This window comes from Schistocerca serialis, chromosome 3 (assembly GCF_023864345.2).
Source record: "Schistocerca serialis cubense isolate TAMUIC-IGC-003099 chromosome 3, iqSchSeri2.2, whole genome shotgun sequence".
Classification (NCBI taxonomy): Eukaryota; Metazoa; Arthropoda; class Insecta; order Orthoptera; family Acrididae; genus Schistocerca; species Schistocerca serialis.
Genome location: NC_064640.1, coordinates 161,937,126 through 161,956,114, shown reverse-complemented (window position 1 = coordinate 161,956,114; position 18,989 = coordinate 161,937,126). Strand labels below are relative to the sequence as shown.

General features: G+C 36.1%; 1 protein-coding gene across 4 annotated transcripts in view; it reads left to right on the top strand.

Moving 5' to 3' along the window:
- The window catches only part of LOC126469873 (exocyst complex component 1), a 273,287-nt gene that overhangs the window by 183,885 nt on the left and 70,413 nt on the right, over window positions 1-18,989 (top strand). For all 4 annotated transcript variants that reach the window (XR_007586087.1, XM_050097195.1, XM_050097194.1 and 1 more), the window contains 3 exons: window positions 2,593-2,839; window positions 8,131-8,393; window positions 16,796-16,998. Coding sequence is in view for 3 of the 4 variants with exons in the window: in XM_050097195.1 (XP_049953152.1) it covers window positions 2,593-2,839; window positions 8,131-8,393; window positions 16,796-16,998 (713 nt within the window). In the remaining variant the exon portion in view is untranslated. The remainder of the gene's footprint in view (window positions 1-2,592; window positions 2,840-8,130; window positions 8,394-16,795; window positions 16,999-18,989) is intronic.

The window sequence follows — 18,989 nt, the reverse complement described above, 5'->3', positions numbered from 1 at the left end:
CTTGGTTGCCAGTCATGTGTGTGTGAGTTGTGTTTAAGACCTTTTGGCTGAAAGCTTACTTTTTAGCAGTATTTTTCTTCTTCCTTTCTGCGACTTACATCTGCACTATATGATAAGTAGCAGTCTATACTTTTCATAATTTTGTCATTATTCCATCCTGGATTTTCCACTGTTTGATTTTTCATAATATACCTTATCTACATTGACTTTGATTCCACTGTACTTCTTTCAAAACTTCAGAAGGTCAGTATCCAAGTTATTTCATCTCTCTTTCAATATGTTTGCATGCAGTTATCTTCAGAAATTATGTACCTGCTTTCTTTTTCGTACTTTGGCTTCCTTATCTTTTGACCCCTCATCATTATGATCTTTGTGGCATTTTTACAATTCATTGTGGAGATTAGATGTTCCTCCACATTTGGCAGATGACACCACACACAAGCTACAAATTGATTGTTTTTTGTTCTCTGCTCTTTCAAAAACCTACAACTGCCTATCTCCATTTTGAGATGTATATAAAGTTTTTAACCCTAGAACCAAGGGTGATTTCTGATTTTTCTGTACAAAAATCACAGTGTTTTTATTCGATACTTAGTATAGCTGTGAGGATAGAATTAAAGGAATGTAACAAGGTAACCAAAAACTTAATTTAGAGTTGATTTTTAATTGACTTTCAATGCAATTAATGCAGGAGATATGAAAATGGCATTGAGTGCTATAAAATCAGAATAAACATATTGATAATTTTTCTGATTGAAGCAAGGTTCCATGCACAAGCTCATGAATATGCTTACAGAATTGCTGGTGCAATTAGATTAGTGTGTAAGTTGTGAGAGAGACTGGAGGATGTGTAAAACATGACTCGCGATGTTTCAGACCAAAAGAAAATGATTCTGAAGAAAACCTTCATTGTTCCAGAGCAACAGAAAAAGATTCGATGGAAAAATAGCAGCCTACGATGTTCTGAATTAACAGAAAAATATTCAGTGGCAAAATAGTGACTTCTGATGTGCAAACAGTGCAGAAATTATGTCTGACGGGATAACAGCGGGAACCACAAAATTGTCTGGAAAGAGCTGAATGCTCACATTTGCGTCACTGTCAGCTTGAGAATTAATTACATATCTAATAATACATATGTAATCATGATGTCCAATAAAGCACTTTTTGCAAATATAATCAACAAACCTGTATAAACTTTAACATATTTGCTTCTCTCTATGGCACAAAAAGTGTATTACAACACACAGTGTCAATATCCATCTGGTGTCTTTAGTGTAAGTACTGCCTCATCTGTTTCCTGATTGCTTCCCATGATAGCACTATAGATAACCTGATGGAGCACACTAGTCAGAAGCTTCAGTTCACTCATCAGTTAACCCTTTATGGACAGAATTGTTAACCAATGAAGACATAATATTTTAAGTGCTATATTTGTGTTACTTAAGGTTCACAATAAAGAAGTTCGATAAAAATACATATTAGTCATCTTTAAAGCATATATTTTGTAGCATTAAATATCTGGAACAGTAGGAATTTGAGAGTCCAGATGAATTAAACATTGGTTTCTTTGTGGAAGTTCAGAAAACAGGTCACTGTTTTGTCACTATAAAAATGAACTTTACACTGCTCGCAGACAATACATGGCCTTCCCTTGAAATGTGGCCCTGCCCTTGCAGTTTTACATTTTGCTTCTGCTTCTCTGCTCAGGCACAACTGGCCAGTTACCTGCATTGTCCTGGCAGACAACTTGGCTCTGGAAGTTACACGAGTAGGCCACCAGTGGGTGTTCTTGATTAATACTAACACATAAACAAGTCTAAATAATACAGATTAAACCCAGAGATAACCTTGCCATTTTCATTACTGTTTGGTGTACCACCCCTATTCACTGGTGCATAATTGTCCTCAGTATCAATGGACAAGCCACTCGGGCAATTACCGGGTGGTTATAATTAAAGTCCAGCCACTCACAAAGGTCCAGTGCAGGCTGTAATTATCATATGGCATTGAAACTTGGCAGATATTGTAACCCATTAATCCAGAACTGATTTACGCTGGCAAAAAAATTAGTTCCAATTTTGGCAATCAGATGCAAATCTGACACTGTGAATGGAAGAAAGATGTACAGAAATGTTTCCATATGTAATGGATTCGGAATGGGACATGGAAAGAAAAGATCAAACAGATGAGAAAGGGATATTGTAGATTTTATTGTTAATTGCTGCTTACACAATTTGATCGATATGGGCATTAGAGATGTCGATGAGGTGCTGTACAGTGCCAGATTTGCACCTTGTTGCCAAAATAGGAACTAATTTTTTTCCAGGGTAAGTCAGTTCCACATTAACATATCTATCCAGATTTGCTGTCACTGGACCTCAATAGGAAACACAAATTCTTGGGATAATTTCTAACATAGTAAAAAATTTAGAGATATAAACTAAAGTTCAAATTATTCAAGTAAGTACTTCATAAAGTTTTTTGGAGCATATATGTAGATATTGTTTAATTATCATTTTAAATTTTGATTGACTTTTTGATACTCTGTGTTCTTAACAGGTAAACTAACAGGATTTTTTTTCTTGCCAGGGCAATGATATTGGTCAAACACTGAGTTTTCATGCAAATGAATTGTTATTGCCAAAACACAATTCAGTTCATCGAGAGCTTGAAGTATATACAGAATTAATGCACTGGTGCAAAGCCATGGACCGTAAAGCTTATTTAGCTTTAAGCAAAGTTTATACAAATTCCCTTAGCAAATTGTATGAAAGAGATATTAAACAATTTTTTGAAGAGGCAAAACAACAGATATCTGGAATGAGGGAACGAAAAGGTAATGGTGCTTTTGAGGGTACAGAATCACTCTCATATTATATTTTCTGTGTGGTTCACTTGATTCAGATGAGTAATTTATTTTCAGATGACTTGTTCAGTTTTTCATTATAATTAGTATGGAACAGTTTTTCTTGTGTACTCTTTGGTCATTATGAAAATAATGACATTAAATTTGAATTGAAAGAGATTAGATTTTCAAGGTCATTCTAAATAATTCTTTAGACAATGAATAAATTTCTTTGTGAACTCCAAGAATAATAGCAATATTTGTCATTGTCACAGATAAAAGGAAATAAAATTTCCGTTATATCTTTAATATGATTTGGATGTCATGCACAAAAAATATTCTATTCAGTTGCTACTTTTCCATGAGTAGCAGAAAGTTCAGTGTAAGTCTGAGTGATTGGGATGAGTATTATTGTCTTAATCTATCAATTAATTGTGAACATTACACTTTTGCACCCATGGCATAAGTGCTATAAAATGGCAGCTTATAAATAAAATTTATCATGAGGTGAAAATTTTGTGTTCAAATATTGCAAATTAATATAAATATTAACAGCAGCAGAATAGCTAATTCTGGTGCTGAAAAAACATTTTTCAAAGGAGCTGGTGGATGGTTTTTTTGTAGGTACAAGAAAGACAAATTACAGCTTAGAGATTAACATATATTGAGGTGACTTTTTCTTTTCATAACACTTTGAGACAACATTTTTGAGTAAACAGTCAAATGTAGTTCTATCATTCCAATAAAAGGATTGCAAGTTGCTAGTAATTTAAAAGTAATCATTTTTTAAAATTTTCAGGCCAATAATGTTTTAGTTCTACGTTCATGATGTAATCGGGACTAGATTTTCAGGAGAGTAGTGCATGAAAACTACATGACATACAGAAAACAGATGCATATCATTGGGCATATTATCTCTCCAAGTTTCTAATTCACATTACAGGTGCTCAGTATGGGCACCATTTATGATACAGAAAATATCAGTATATCCATGCAATTAACTGAAGTCACGGACATGAAATCAGCAACAGCCTGGTTTTTAAATCTGTTCACTGGGTTGCTTATCTGCAGCCATAAACTGATTTGATGTGATAATACAGAGTAGATGATTTGTTTGTATGTTCTGACATGCCTGTTTCCTAGTGCAATTATGCGCATATTACTGATCAGAACTTGAAGAGATGCACTATACACTGATATGTCTAGTTTTTTCGTAGTCATCTTCTTATACCGTAGAGGCATTTATGAGTGACCCTGTGTTTCAGTGAGAAAACGAAAAGGAGTATGCAAGCCCTCTTTGTAGCGTTTTGGGTGCCTCAGTTTCCCTAGTCTCCATGTTCAAATGGAATATCACTCATTGAGCAGCTTGCATGTACTTGGTTGTCAATTTGTTTGATAGTCCTCTAATAACCACTGTTGATGTTTTATGGACTCCCATAGAAACTGTGTCAGGATTCATTCCTCATGAATGTATCCAAGCTCTCTTTTTTCACTCCATTCCAGAACATGTAGAGGCTCTGATTGCTGGAGATATGTGCTTCAGATGAAATTTAATTCTCTAATTTTATCCATTTCACTGCAGATAGTTTGCTGGGCCCACAACGGAAAACTATTGAAATGTAGATATTTATTTCTTCACAACAGCTATGCTATTCATTCTTTTCTTAGAGCACAACAGGTTTCAACTTATATAATTTCATTTTCGGGTGCACTTCTTGGACATACTCTTCTTGCTTTTAATAGTTTCCACAATGAAATATTGTCTTAAAATATGGTAGAAGAGAGATTCTGGTCATATGTAAAGTGCACCAGTGGCAAAAAAAGTCAATACTGTCACTGCGTGATAGTGATAACTTAAATCACTTAATAAAACCCAGCCTTCTAGTCCATACTGAGCACCAACTAGGTTCATTTTAGAATATTTCGGAATAGGCGGATGCAATAGCTCCATACTTAACAATTGTATACAACCGTTCACTCGACGAAAGATCCGTACCCAAAGACTGGAAAGTTGCTCAGGTCACACCAGTATTCAAGAAAGGTAATAGGAGCAATCCACTAAATTACAGGCCCATATTGTTAACGTCGATATGCAGCATGATTTTGAAACATATATTGTGTTCGAACGTTATGAATTAATCTTGAAGAAAACGGTCTATTGACACATAGTCAACATGGGTTTAGAAAACATCGTTCCTGTGAAAAACAACTAGCTCTTCATTCACATGAAGTGTTGAGTGCTATTGACAAGGGATTTCAAACTGATTCCGTATTTCTGGATTTTGAGAAGGCTTTTGACGCTGTACCACACAAGTGGATTGTGGTGAAATTGCGTGCTTATGGAATGTTGTCTCAGTTGTGTGAGTGGATTTGTGATTTTCTGGCCGAAAGGTCACAGTTTGAGGTAATTGATGGAAAGTTATCGAGTAAAACAGAAGTGGTTTCTCTTGTTTTCCCCAAGGTAGTGTTATAGGCCCTTTGCTGTTCCTTATCGATATAAACGATTTGGGCGACAATCTGAGCAGCCCTCTTAGGTTGTTTGCAGATGACGCTGTTGTTTATCAACGAATAAAGTCATTAGAAGATCAAAACATGTTGCAAAATGATTTAGAAAAGATATCTGTATGGTGCAAAAATTGGAAATTGATCCTAAATAATGAAAAGTGTGAAGTCATCCACATGAGTGCTAAACGGAATCCATTAAACTTTGGTTACACAATAAATTGGTCAAATCTAAAGGTCAGAAATTCAACTAAATACCTAGGAATTACAAATATGAACACCTGAAATTGGAAGGTATGCATAGAAAATGTTGTGGGGAAGGCTAACCTAAGACTGTGTTGTATTGGCAGGACACTTAGAAAATGTAACAGATCTACCAAGGAGACTGCCTACACTATGCTTGTTCATCCTCTTTTAGACTACTGCTGCATGGTGTGAGAATCCTTATCAAATAGGATTGACGGAATACATTGAAAAAGTTCAAAGAAGGGCAGCACATTTTGTATTTTTGCAAAATACGGGAGAGAGTGTCACTGAAATGATACAGGCTTTGGTCTGGACATTACTAAAAGGAAAGGCATTTTTCGTTGTGACAAAATCTTCTCACAAAATTTCAATCACCAGCTTTCTCTTCTGAATGCGAAAATATTTTGTTGACACCTACCTCCATAGGGAGAAATGATCACCATGATAAAAAAAGGGGGGAAATCAGGGCTCGTACGGAAAGATATAGGTGTTCGGTCTTTCTGCACGCTATACGGTATTGGAACAATAGAGAATTGTGAAGGTTGTTCAATGAACCCTCTGCCAGGCACTCAAATGTGATTTGCAGTGTACGCACATAGATGTAGATGTAGGAGGCTAGCTGAGTAGACTACGAATTGCTTCTGGCAGATATCTTCTTTCATACACCCTATAGATGCTTCAGCCTCTTACATGTTAAACAAAACCAGTGAGACAGGCAGGTCAGGTTGCAATGATTTTTCGGCTTCTCACTATTGCACACTAAAGACTGTTTCCTCCAGAGAACCTATTCACCCGCTCATCTAAATATATTGTATACAAAAATATCAGAAATGGCTGAGATGTAGTTCTCTGAAGATGTGTATAACTGTTATCCTTAAATTTTACTAGTTTATGAGGATTTGTCCGAAAGCTAATGACGTTTTCAGCCTTGGTTATGGGCCTGTTGATGACTCAATGCATCTACTATTTGACGACTTGTACCTTTACTCTTAAATTATTTAAAGCTTGTAAATATGGTCCTTCAAATAACCTAGAACTTACACACACCTACATGGTAGTATGTAGGAAACATTCCCACACTGTTGAAAATAGTTACACATCATGTCATGGATAGTGTGAGGCAGTAAAATTTGTGGGTGGGGGCTAATATTGTTCCATGAATGCTTAGCCAATGCCCTAAGTCCACAAGATTGGTTGCAAATTGGTTCAGGGTGCACAATAGTCACTCAGTGACATTTGTGTGCTTAGTGACATTGAGGGCAGATGACCTGGGGGATCACACAAGTACCGCCATATCTGTGGAGAGTTCCTCAAGCTATTCTGACACAGTTTGGAAGAGATGGGATAGTGCAGTGTCGTGATAAAGGTTCAAGTGGGTGAGTAATTGGATGCAGATACAGAACCTTAAGTTTCTGTATGTTTTGTCACCAAGAGATGATTGCTGACATACCACTGCCCCCACATAAGGATACCTCCACCATCTGCCTGAAAATGCACTATTAACAAGAAGGTGTTCAATGTGTGTGTCCCCTGGCATCATCATGTACCAACACACAATGTAACTCATAACTCCAGATGAATGCCCTTCATATTTTGAGTGTCCAGTGATGGTGGTTCTGTCCCCATGCTAATATTTGTGGACTCTAACATGTGGTTAGCAGATGTTGTTCTGCATGGGGTTGCTGCTCACATATATAGCTATTTTACTCAGTTGTCAGTGATCATTGTGGATATTTGAGAATGAAGCCACCTAGATTGTAGGTTTTTTTGGCATTCATTTTCTTGCAGTTGTCACTGAAATTTGTTCTAGAAGTTCTAAGCTTTGATCTGATGATGGCAGTAGCCTACACATCATAATAAATGAAAGTATATTAAGTGATGTAGAAGACTTCTAAAAAAGGTATTAAGCCTGTAATGAGATGTGCAGTTGTTACTGGTTATTTGGTTGGTACAGTACTGTTACAGAGGTATTTGGTAAACTTCAGTAGATGAACAGAGCTGAACAGCATGTTTAGGGACATTTTTGGGGTTTAGATTGTTTCTACACAAAACATTCCTAAAAACTTCTAGAGCATGTACAGAAATATGAAGGCAGTGAGCCTTTCTATGTAACACATATGTATGGAACAGAAAGGAGTGTAATGAATACTCATTTGAAGCTACTGTTCACATACTTCTGTGGTGACTTGTGGAGTACGGGTGTGAAAATAAAGGATTTGTTCCAATCTCCAACACCACTCTTATTTGGCAATAATTGGTTGTTTGAAAGTAATTTTTCTCATGCCATTCCACATGTAAGTATGCTTAACAGTATGAAATGTGACAGTGAAGAATATAAGGCCTTGTAATGGCTGTTCTACCAGGATGAATGAAACTAAATTTCATCCTCTGCAAGGCATCACTGTGATATTTAGGAGTGGCACTGTCATCCATCAGTGGATGGAAAAATTTGCCCAAGGAGCAAATACAAGTATACCTCCTATTACTTCAGTAATAAATAAATGCAGTATTTATGTTAGATATTTTTGTTTCAGGTAAGGGCAGTGGATCGAATCAAGACATCACAGGGAAGTTGAAACAGCAAGCTCAAAGTTTTGGGCCAGGGAAAACATCAGCCCCAGTTGGACTCCTTGGAATGGAACGTGACCAGTGGTGTATAGAGATAGATCAGGCTGAACGCCAGCGGTTTGATGAAGTACTTGAGAAAGTTTTGGCACAGTTGGAACCTGTTTGTCTTGAAGAGCAAAATTTTTGCGTCAGCTTCTTTCAGTTGGATGTGTTGAGCCCATCTACTAAGGTACATGATTTTTAAATGTGAATTAAGAAGTGGAGTAGAGAGTTATTATAAAATTATTATTGTACAATTATTTGTATGTTCTTATTCAGGCTAAAATCAATGTCGAATGATTTAATGTTGAATGAAATTAAGCTTAATGAGAAGCTGAGATAGGCGGGTACTAGAGATGTTAAACCATCACAAGATTCTCATAAAAGTACAATGAACAATAATGTTAGTATGTCATAAGATTCTCATAAAAGCACAGTGAAAAATAATGTTTGTATATTGCATCAGAATATCAGGGGATGAAAAAACAAAGTGGATGAGCTTCTTCTTTATTTAGAAGATTTAGAAACTGGGTACATCGATGTGCTACACCTGTCTGAACATAATATCATCACAGATATGGAAAAGGTAAATGTAGGTGGATGTAAGCTTTCAGCACATGTAAGTGGAGACACTATGAAGAGAGGAAGAGTTGCCATATATGTTAAAATTTATCATAGTGTGAAAAATTTAAAAACGAAGAAAATTTGTGTAGAGCAACATATAGAAGCGTGTGCATGTGAGCTTAAACCAAATAATGGTACTTTTATTTTGTAGTTGTATATCGGTCCCCATAAGGAGATTTTCAGCTATTTTTGAAAAACTTTGATTCTGTGGTGTGCTGTCTATCAGACAGAAGGAAGCAGATTATTGTTTGTGGAGATTTCAGTGTAGATTTTCTGAAAGAGTCCAATAGAAAGCTTGACCTTGAAGTATTGCTTGGGTCTTTTAATTTGATGTCAGTTATTGATTTTCCTACTTGGGTGGTACAGGGGAGCAGCACACTGATAGATAATTTTTTATAGACCAAGATAAATTTAGTAAAATACAAACTTTTTCTTTTAAGAATCATCTACCTGATCATGATGCATAGCTAGTTATGGTATATGATATAGCTCCATACAGTAATGTAAAACAGTCCTCCAAAAGTAGTGTGTTCAGTTAACAATTTTACAATTGCAAATTTTAGGGAAAGCTTGCAACAGTTAGACTGGGATGAGGTGTACAGGGAACCTGATGCTAATTTAAAATTTAACCTATTTCAAGATACCTTTGTGAGTATATTTGTCAACAGTTTCCTTAAGAAAACAGTGAAACATAATTGTAATAAACCCTCTAAAAAGCAATGTCTTACTAAAGGGATAAAAATATCTTTTACATAGAAAAAGGAAATGAATCTTATAGCTAGGAGGAGTAATTATCCAGAAACAGTCAAACATTATAAAAACTAGTGCACTGTATTAAGAAAAGTCCAGAAGTGTGTACATTATGCCTGTGATTAGCACCTCTGATAACAAAATTAAAAGAATTTGGAATATTGTTAAAAGAGAAGCAGTGCAACTGAGAGCATGGGAAGACTGTATGTCTATCATTTTCAATGAGAAGTTTCTTGATAGAGAGTCAGAAGTAGAAAATATTTTTAATAATCATTTTTTAAGTGTTGTAGAGAAAATAGGATCCAGCTATTCATTAGAAAATGCGAGGCTGTGTATGGAAGAGGCAATACCTATGCAATTTGATAAAATTGAAATTCAACCTACCACTCCTACTGAAATTAGTAAAATAATAAATTCACTCAAAAGTAAAAGCTCACATGGAATTGATGTCATTTCCAACAGAGTACTAAAAGCTTCCTCCCAACAGATGAGTAGGAGTCTCAGCCACATATGTATTAGCTCACTGAAACAGGGTATTTTTGCAGATAGAATGAAATATGCTATTTTTAAACCATTGCATCAAAAAGGGGATAGGTCTGATGCTAACAACTACCACCAATCTCAATTCTGACAGCTTTATTCAAAAAACTTGAAAAAGGAATGTATTCAAGAATAGCTTCACATATTTGTAAAAATGAAGTACTAACAAAATGTCAGTTTGATTTTGTGAAAGGCTTTTCAACAGATATACTGTATTTGCTTTCACTGATCAAATATTATATGCTGTGAGTAACCAAAGCTCATTCATTGGAATATTTTGTGATCCCTCAAAGGCTTTTGACTGTGTCAGTCATGCAATTCTTCTAGATAATATTAAGTATTGTTGTGTGAGTGGGACAGTGCACAAATAGTTTAGTTAATATTTAACTGGAAGAATACAGAAGGTTGAAATTAACAGTACAGATAGTCCGCAAAAATCAGCAGAGACCTCTAACTGGGGATAAATAAAGAATGGTGTTCCACAGCGTTCATGGGACCCGTATCGTTCTTAATGTACAGGGTGTACATAAAGTCCAGGAACATTTTCAATTATTTATTGCACAAGAACCAAACATTGTACAGATATCACACATTTCACAGTAGCTTCTCAGTATATATACTCTCTTATGAAATTTGTTATTAACAACCAAACCCAATTCAAAAGTAATAGCAGTGTGCATAACTACAATACTAGGAGAAAGGACTATCTTCACTATTCAAGATTAAATCTAACTTTGGCACAGAAAGGGGTGAATTATACTGGCACTAAAGTCTTTGGTCACTTACCAAATAGTATCAAAAGTCTGACAGATAACCAACAAGTATTTAAGAAGAAATTAAAAGAATTTCTGAATGACAACTCCTTCTACTCCATAGAGGAATTTTTAGATATAAATTAAGGAAAAAAAATAAATAAATAAAAAATAAAGAAAAACAAAAAAACACAAAAAAATAAAGTTGTTATATTAACTTAAGTATGTTGTTAAATTAACCTAATTATGTCATGTATTGGAAAATTCGACTCGTTCCACATCATTACGAAATATCGTATTCATGATCCATGGAACTAGTATTAATCTAATCTAATCTAACATACGTCATTCTGAATAGAAACCCTGAAAGTTCCAACCCCCCCCCCCCCCCCCCCATGTATACCGCCACAATTTAGTTTGGTAATTTGCCCATAGTCAGCAGTAGTCACAAACATGGCGAGTTCAGGTGCGGAACGAGCTTTCTGTGTGTTGGAGTTCGACAAAAACAAGTGTGCTAAAGCTGTGTAACGGGTGTTTAGAACCAAGTGCGGTAAGAAGCCACTAACAGCGAAGGACTTTTACCAGTGGCACAACAAGTTCATTACGATGAGTTGCTTGTGCCCATCAAAGAGAAGTGGATGTCCCAGTTTGAGTGAAGTGATTGTGGAGTGCATACGAGAGACATTCATAAGGAGTCCAAAGAAATCAGTGAGTCATGCATCCTGCAATCTCAAACTGGCTCCATACCGCCTCTACCACATGATGTTGCAGAGCTCCGGGAGAGAATACAGGAAGTGACTGCCACAGTCGATGATGCCATGCTGGGATGGGTATGGCAAGAATTCGATTACCATATTGACATCTGCCGGGTCACTCATGGTTCTCATATCGAATGTTTTTATAAAATACTTTCGAAGTTTCTCTTCAAAATGTAATATGTATGGCATCTGTACAACGTTTAGCTCTTGTGCAATAAATAATTGAAAGTGTTCCTGGACATTATGTACACCCTGTATGTTAATGACTTGCCACTCTGTATTCATGAAGATGTAAAGATAGTCATTTTTGCTGATGATACAAGTATAGTAATCACAACCAACAAACAAGAATTAGCCAAGGAAATTGTAAACAATGTCTTTCAAAAAATTATTAACTGATTCTCTACTTCAACATCTACATTTATACTCCACAAGCCATCCAACGGCACTTTACGTGCCACTGTCATTACCTCCCTTTCCTGTTCAAGTCGCGTATGGGTCGCGTGAAGAACATCTGCTGGAAAGGCTCCGTGCGTGCTCGAATCTCTCTAATTTTACATTCGTGATCTCCTCGGGAGGTATAAGTAGGGGGAACCAATATATTCGATACCTTATCCAGAAACGCACCCTCTCGAAACCTGGACAGCAAGCTACACCGCGATGCAGAGCACCTCTCTTGCAGAGTCTGCCACTTGAGTTTGCTAAACATCTCCGTAACGCTATCACGCTTACCAAATAACCCTGTGACGAAACGCACCGCTCTTCTTTGGATCTTCTCTATCTCCTCTGTCAACCCGACCTTGTATGGATCCCACACTGATGATCAATACTCAAGTATAGGTTGAACGAGTGTTTTGTAAGCCACCTCCTTTGTTGATGGACTACATTTTCTAAGGACTCTCCCAATGAATCTCAACCTGGCACCCGCCTTACAAACAATTAATTTTATATGAGCATTCCACTTCAAATCGTTCTTATGCATACTCCCAGATATTTTACAGAACTAACTGCTGCCAGTGTTTGTTCTGCTATCATATAATCATACAATAAAGGATCCTTCTTTCTATGTATTCGCAATACATTACATTTGTCTATGTTAAGGGTCAGTTGCCACTCCCTGCACCACGTGCCCATCCACTGCAGATCTTCCTGCATTTTGCTGCAATTTTCTAATGCTGCAACTTCTCTGTATACTACAGCATCATCCGCGAAAAGCCGCATCGAACTTCCGACACTATCTACTAGGACATTTACATATATTTTGAAAAGCAATGGTCCCATGACACTCCCTTGTGGCACGCCAGAGGTCACTTTAACGTCTGTAGGTGTCTCTCCATTGATAACAACATGCTGTGTTTTGTTTGCTAAAAACTCTTCAATCCAGCCACACAGCTGATCTGATATTCCGTAGGCTCTTACTTTGTTTATCAGGTGACAGTGTGGAACTGTATCGAACGCCTTCCAGAAGTCAAGGAAAATGGCATCTACCTGGGAGCCTGTATCTAATATTTTCTGGGTCTCATGAACAAATAAAGCGAGTTGGGTCTCACATGATCGCTGTACTTTTGCTAAACAGATAAACCTTCCTTCCTTTTTTTATATTCCTGTTTACTTCCATATTGAGGGATGCTGCAACGGCCTTAAGATCACTGATTCCTTGTTCTGCACTTACAGAGTCGAAAAGTTCGGGTCTGTTTGCTAGCAGTAGGTCCAAGATGTTATCCCCATGAATCGAATGGATTCTCACTAAATTTTGAGAAAATGCAGTATGTACAATTCTGTACAGTAAATGGCATAACACCACTGATAAATATAGGCTTTGAACAGAAGTCTGTTACTAAGGCTGAATATTCAAAATTTCTGGGTGTGTGCATTGTTGAGAAATTGCATTGGAAGAAACACATTGACGATCTGCTGAAACGGTTAGGTTGAGCTGCTTATGTTATAAGGTTATAGCAAATTTTGGTAAATTAGCCTGTTACACCTATTTCCCTTCACTGCTTTCATATGGCATCATGTTTTGGGGTAACTCATCACTAAGAGAAAAAGTATTCGTGGCACAAAAGCGTGTAATCAGAATAATAGTTGGAGCCCACTAAAGATCACTTTGCAGACATTTATTTTAGGAACTCGGGATATTCACAGTCCCTTCACAATAAATACATTCACTTATGAAATTTGTTATTAATAACCCATCCCAATTCAAAAATAGTCGCAAAGTGCATAACTACAACACTAGAAGAAAGGATGATCTTCACTATTCTGGGTTAAATCTGACTGTGGCACAGGAACTGGTGAATTATGCTGCCACAAAAATCTTTGGTCATTTGACAAATAGCATTAAAAGTCTGATAGATAGCCAACCAACATTTAAAAACAAATTAAAAGAATTTCTGGATCACAACTCCTCCTACTCAATAGATGAATGTTTAGTGACTATAGTTTCTACTTTGTATATAAACAAGATGCATATTTTGAAGTTTGGTCTGAAATGCAAAGAAATTAAAACCTTAAAAATCTGTTGTGTAATATTTTCAGTACTAGTGTATATGTTTTGTTTTTAACTCACTGGGTAAGCTGTTGAATAATCCAACTGTTGTATATGAAACACTTTCCTGATACAATACTGTTATACACTGAGACATGTGGATATTGCTGATGTTTCTTGTGTTGTGGCTATGGATATGTTTATTTTGTTGTAAATATCCAGTGCTGTTTAAAAGATACTAATTTCCAAACAGAATACACTCATATATGTAACGGCTGCTAATGTGGTGTACACTCACTCTTTGAGATATTCAGATGTGTTTTGCTCACTATTTAAAGAGTGCATGTTGTAATACTTCCTGTCTCTTATAATCATTTCCTCAAGATAGGGCCAAGGCAACTGAAGTTTTATGTTGTATGACCTGCTCTTCATAAGCATATACAAGTACTACTAATAACTGTAGTTGTTAATAAAAATAAAATATACATGCTGTAGTTGATTCATTGGGCTAGCAGAAAACAAACTCACTCTTGTTAGGTTCATTTCATTTCATTTAGTTGATCCATTTGATTCATTACATATTTAAGTAGTATGGAATATAGGACAAGTCAAATTTGAGAAAAGAAGAAGTGGGCAGGAGAGAGAGAGAGAGAGAGAGAGAGAGAGAGAGAGAGAGAGAGAGAGAGGAATAATTCAATTGTTATGTGTGAAACACTTTCCTGGTACAATACTGTTATACACTGAGACATATGGATATTGCTCATGTTTCTTGTGTTGTGACTGTGGATATGCTTATTTTTTTGTAAATATCCGGTGCTGTTTAAAAGATACTCATTTCCAAACAGAATACACTCATATATGTAAATTCATGGGTGGGTCATTATTTTCATTTGTATGAAGTGTGGTCTACGTGTTTCCGGTTTTTTTTTTTTTTTTTTTTTTTTTTTTCTCCTTGTTTGGCATGTAACACTTGCATGTCTTTGTTTCAACTACTTTTTGTGTTATTAATTTTTTCCAAGGACATTCAAATGTAGGGGACTGATGTCCTCAGATGTTAACTCCCATAGTGCTTAGAGCCATTCAGATGTAGAATGCGGGTGGTATTGCCATTCTACTGCAAATATGCCTGTTATTCAGTACGCATTTGTAAATGCATGCATTATAAAACCTATAGTAGGTTTTAAAGTGTAAAATTAACACTTATTTTAACGGTATAGAAGAGGGTAATATATATTAAGCTTTATTTCAGTGCAGAGGAAACTGAAACTAGTAAACCTGAGTTGTGTTTGAGTGTACTATGCTTGATGCTTTTACTTTCATGATTTAGAGTTTCTCGGAAGGTGGATGTAAACCTTTTTTCAGTATGCTCAGGTAACTAAACCCAGGACACGGAATCTTCCAAAACTTTTATGATGATTAAAAAGCCCTTATTGCAGACAAAGATGTGGGAGGGGGAGTGGAAGATAGGAAGAATGCCATGGGACATCCACACAAATGTACTGTGCTGCTAATAAAACAATTCAAAGTCAGTTACAACTATGGAGCTTCAGTTAAGCGAAGTACTGTGCTGTAGCCACTATCCTGTTGGTGGCAATCCCACAACATTTGTGTTGGGCTCAGTGGATTTTATAAGAAATCAGATGAGCCAATGATTAGTTAAAGCTGTGAGTTGGTCCATAACACAAATACTCAGTTGTTAACATTTTTTGTGTAAGGCAGGTTTGTAGCTGTGAGGGTTGGTCTAACACCGTTTGCTATGTTCACTGAAATAAAAATATTGTTTGGATACATAAGTTGGAATGGCATTTTATTTCTTCAGCCTCTGTTAAAACAATAATGAATGAATAACTTTCAGTTTGTTCTCTTTTTTCTTGTCTTTTGTTTCATTTAGGGACTTCGCAAAGGAAACATTCTGAAGCACATACTTAATGACTGTCTTTGTTATTATTAGCCATAATTAATGTACTGATGTCTGTTCTGTGTTTATGTGATACTGAAAGTTCTGGATGGAGTACTAATAATAGAAGGAATAAAGGTAACGATTCACCACAGAATTTGGTTATTAAGTGCTTAACATGTGCGTAAACAAGATTTAAAATCAAATCTAGGGCGTATTCTAGTCTGTTCTTATGCCACAGTTGTTACCATAAGGAAGGATAGGAACACAGCAATCAGTCACAATTCCATTGTTTTTTTTTTATATCCAGATTTCATCTATAAATAGCCATCTTAAGTGGATCTGAGTGAGCTATAATCAGATAAACTCCTAGCAGTACATGTCTCCATATGATTTTATTGGTGTATAGGCAGAAGGAAACTCAATGCCTTGTCATGTTGCATTGGTCATACCCCTGTGGAAGACACAGGTGCAAGACCTGTCTTATGCACTCACCCAGCATATCCTGTTCTAGCCTCGTCAGAGGGATATCCCACCCTATCAGATGTAGGACTGCCTGTGAAAGTACTCATTTCATATACGAACTCTGTTGTATCTTTTGCACAGCCTCTTATGGGGGCATGACCACCTTCTCTCTCTCTCTCTCTCTCTCTCTCTCTCTCTCTCTCTCTCTCTCTCTCTCTGTGTGTGTGTGTGTGTGTGTGTGTGTGTGTGTGTGTGTGTGTGTGTGTTTTTACAGACTGAAGGAAAATTTACCTTGAAGTTTTCTTTTTTTCTCTCCAGAACACCCAGACAACTTTGGATGGTCTTGGACTGGACACTAAAAATGACATGGATAGTTCTCCTCAGGTCCCTGGCGCTTTGCCCCTGAAAAAGATGGAAAAACAGATAAATGAAGAAGTTCGACGTATGATGGGAGACCTGTTTAACTGTCTTGAACCAGAACTTATGAACTTCATCTCATATTATGAAAAAATTGACAGCTTGTGAGTATAGAACTTGATGTGCAATGATAAACGTGACTCTGTGTGTGTGTGTGTGTGTGTGTGTGTGTGTGTGTGTCTATTTTTTGATCCAGCTTATTGTTAAATGGACTTCAAAGTAAACACAGGAATCGGGCAGCGGTTCAAAGAAGCATGAATGGGTGATATACATTGATGTATTGAAAACACTCAGTGTATAGTACCATTGCATCAAATTAACCAATCTGTTATTTGCACTTTGATGTATACAATGCATCAATGTATTTTTATCTGATGCATCAACTGTGCAAACATACGTTCTTATTTGTTTTATTACCTTTAATCATTTCATCACCTGAGAGGGCACAACACATCTCACAGACATTCATTCATTTCATGAAGTGGAACTTAATCATCACTTCAACTGATTAATTCATAGCCAAAGAGAATGTGATGACTGTTGTTACTGACAGTGCAGCCAGTGTGCTTAAAGCAGCAGAATTAGTGTTCAGACAAATCAGACACATTCCATGTTTTGCATGTAACTTGAATTTGATTGCTGAGGGTGTAATGGCATGCACTTAGTGCCAAACATTATTTCTAAAATAAAAGGAATATTAACTTGAGTTAAACAGAGTTGCACTGCAAGTGATGAATTGCACAAAGTTTCCACTGCTGAAACAAAACTAATACAGAGTGCCCACTCACTGGAACAATATTTGGTATATGGTGCAAAGATTTACAGTGTTATAAACGATATTATTTTTGGTCACACCAGTGCCACTTTAATGCTCAGTGGATCAGAAATACTCATTTGCCATCAGAGATCCAAGTACTACAACCTTTCGATGTGGATACAACAGAAACTTCTGGCAACAAGTATTGCACATCAATGCATGCTTTCGAAAATTACTTCAGCTGCCATTGAAGAAAATCAGCCAAAGGAGGTTCTTAATGAAGTAACCAGAAGAAATGGGTTCCATAGAATTTGTAACCGTTCTTGCCATTGCAAGTGTTTTAGACACCCCCCTCCCATTTCAAAAGAATGCACTTCAACAGTGCAATAGCTGTGTGAATGCTGTAGCAAAAATTAGAGATTTCATGAAGATTGATTTGCATCAAAATGAAGATATTGAATCTAACTCTGAAAAGTCTGATAAAAATTAAGAGATCTTTCCATTATGGATGGACTATCATAGAATAATTCTTCAAAATAGGAGGAATAATTCTGAAGATAGTATTCCTTATGAACTTTCAAATCCATTGGCAATTAGGAAATATCATAAAATAAAATCACCTTTAAAAATTTGACAGATTGTTTTCACAAGTGGTGCAAATTTTGGATCAATGACAAAATTGATTGAAAGGTGAAATCAAGAAAAATATTGTTTTGAATAGCATAGAAAAAATATAGTGGGAGTTTTGAAAAACTGTATTTTTGGTATAACTGTCTTTTTAATTTGTAATAAAAGCTTTTGGGCATTATGAAGGTATTTGTTTTCTTTTAGTTTGTGGCATGTCTAATTGATGTCCAGATGTAAAATTGATGTATTGAAAAAAAAAAAAAAATTATGTAATTTTTTTAAAATATCCATTTGTAGTTCAAATTAGTTTTGTTGATAGCTAATTAATTTTTCATATTTTGAAGGTGGGAGACCTTGCAATTTTTATGGGATTCATAAGATTTCTTAAAATTTTAATATGAATCTTGAACAAATTTGAGCACACATTTTTATGTATTTTATGCATTTATCTTCAAGTAATATTGGCAGCTCTGGTTCAAGAGAGTTGGTTCTTTGTATATTCAGTTTTAATAATCCTTGAGGGGCAGTCAGTGAGATTTTTAAATGTCTACTAAGTTACTTTCAGATGTTATGTACGGTGTGTTGTGTTACAGGTTCAAAGAATTGGGTGCAGTCATGTCGCAAGTAACGACGTGACATTTGCCATTGACTGTACTATTTATTACAATTTCCACAATTGCAGTTTTGAATTTTCAGTCATTTTCAAGTGGT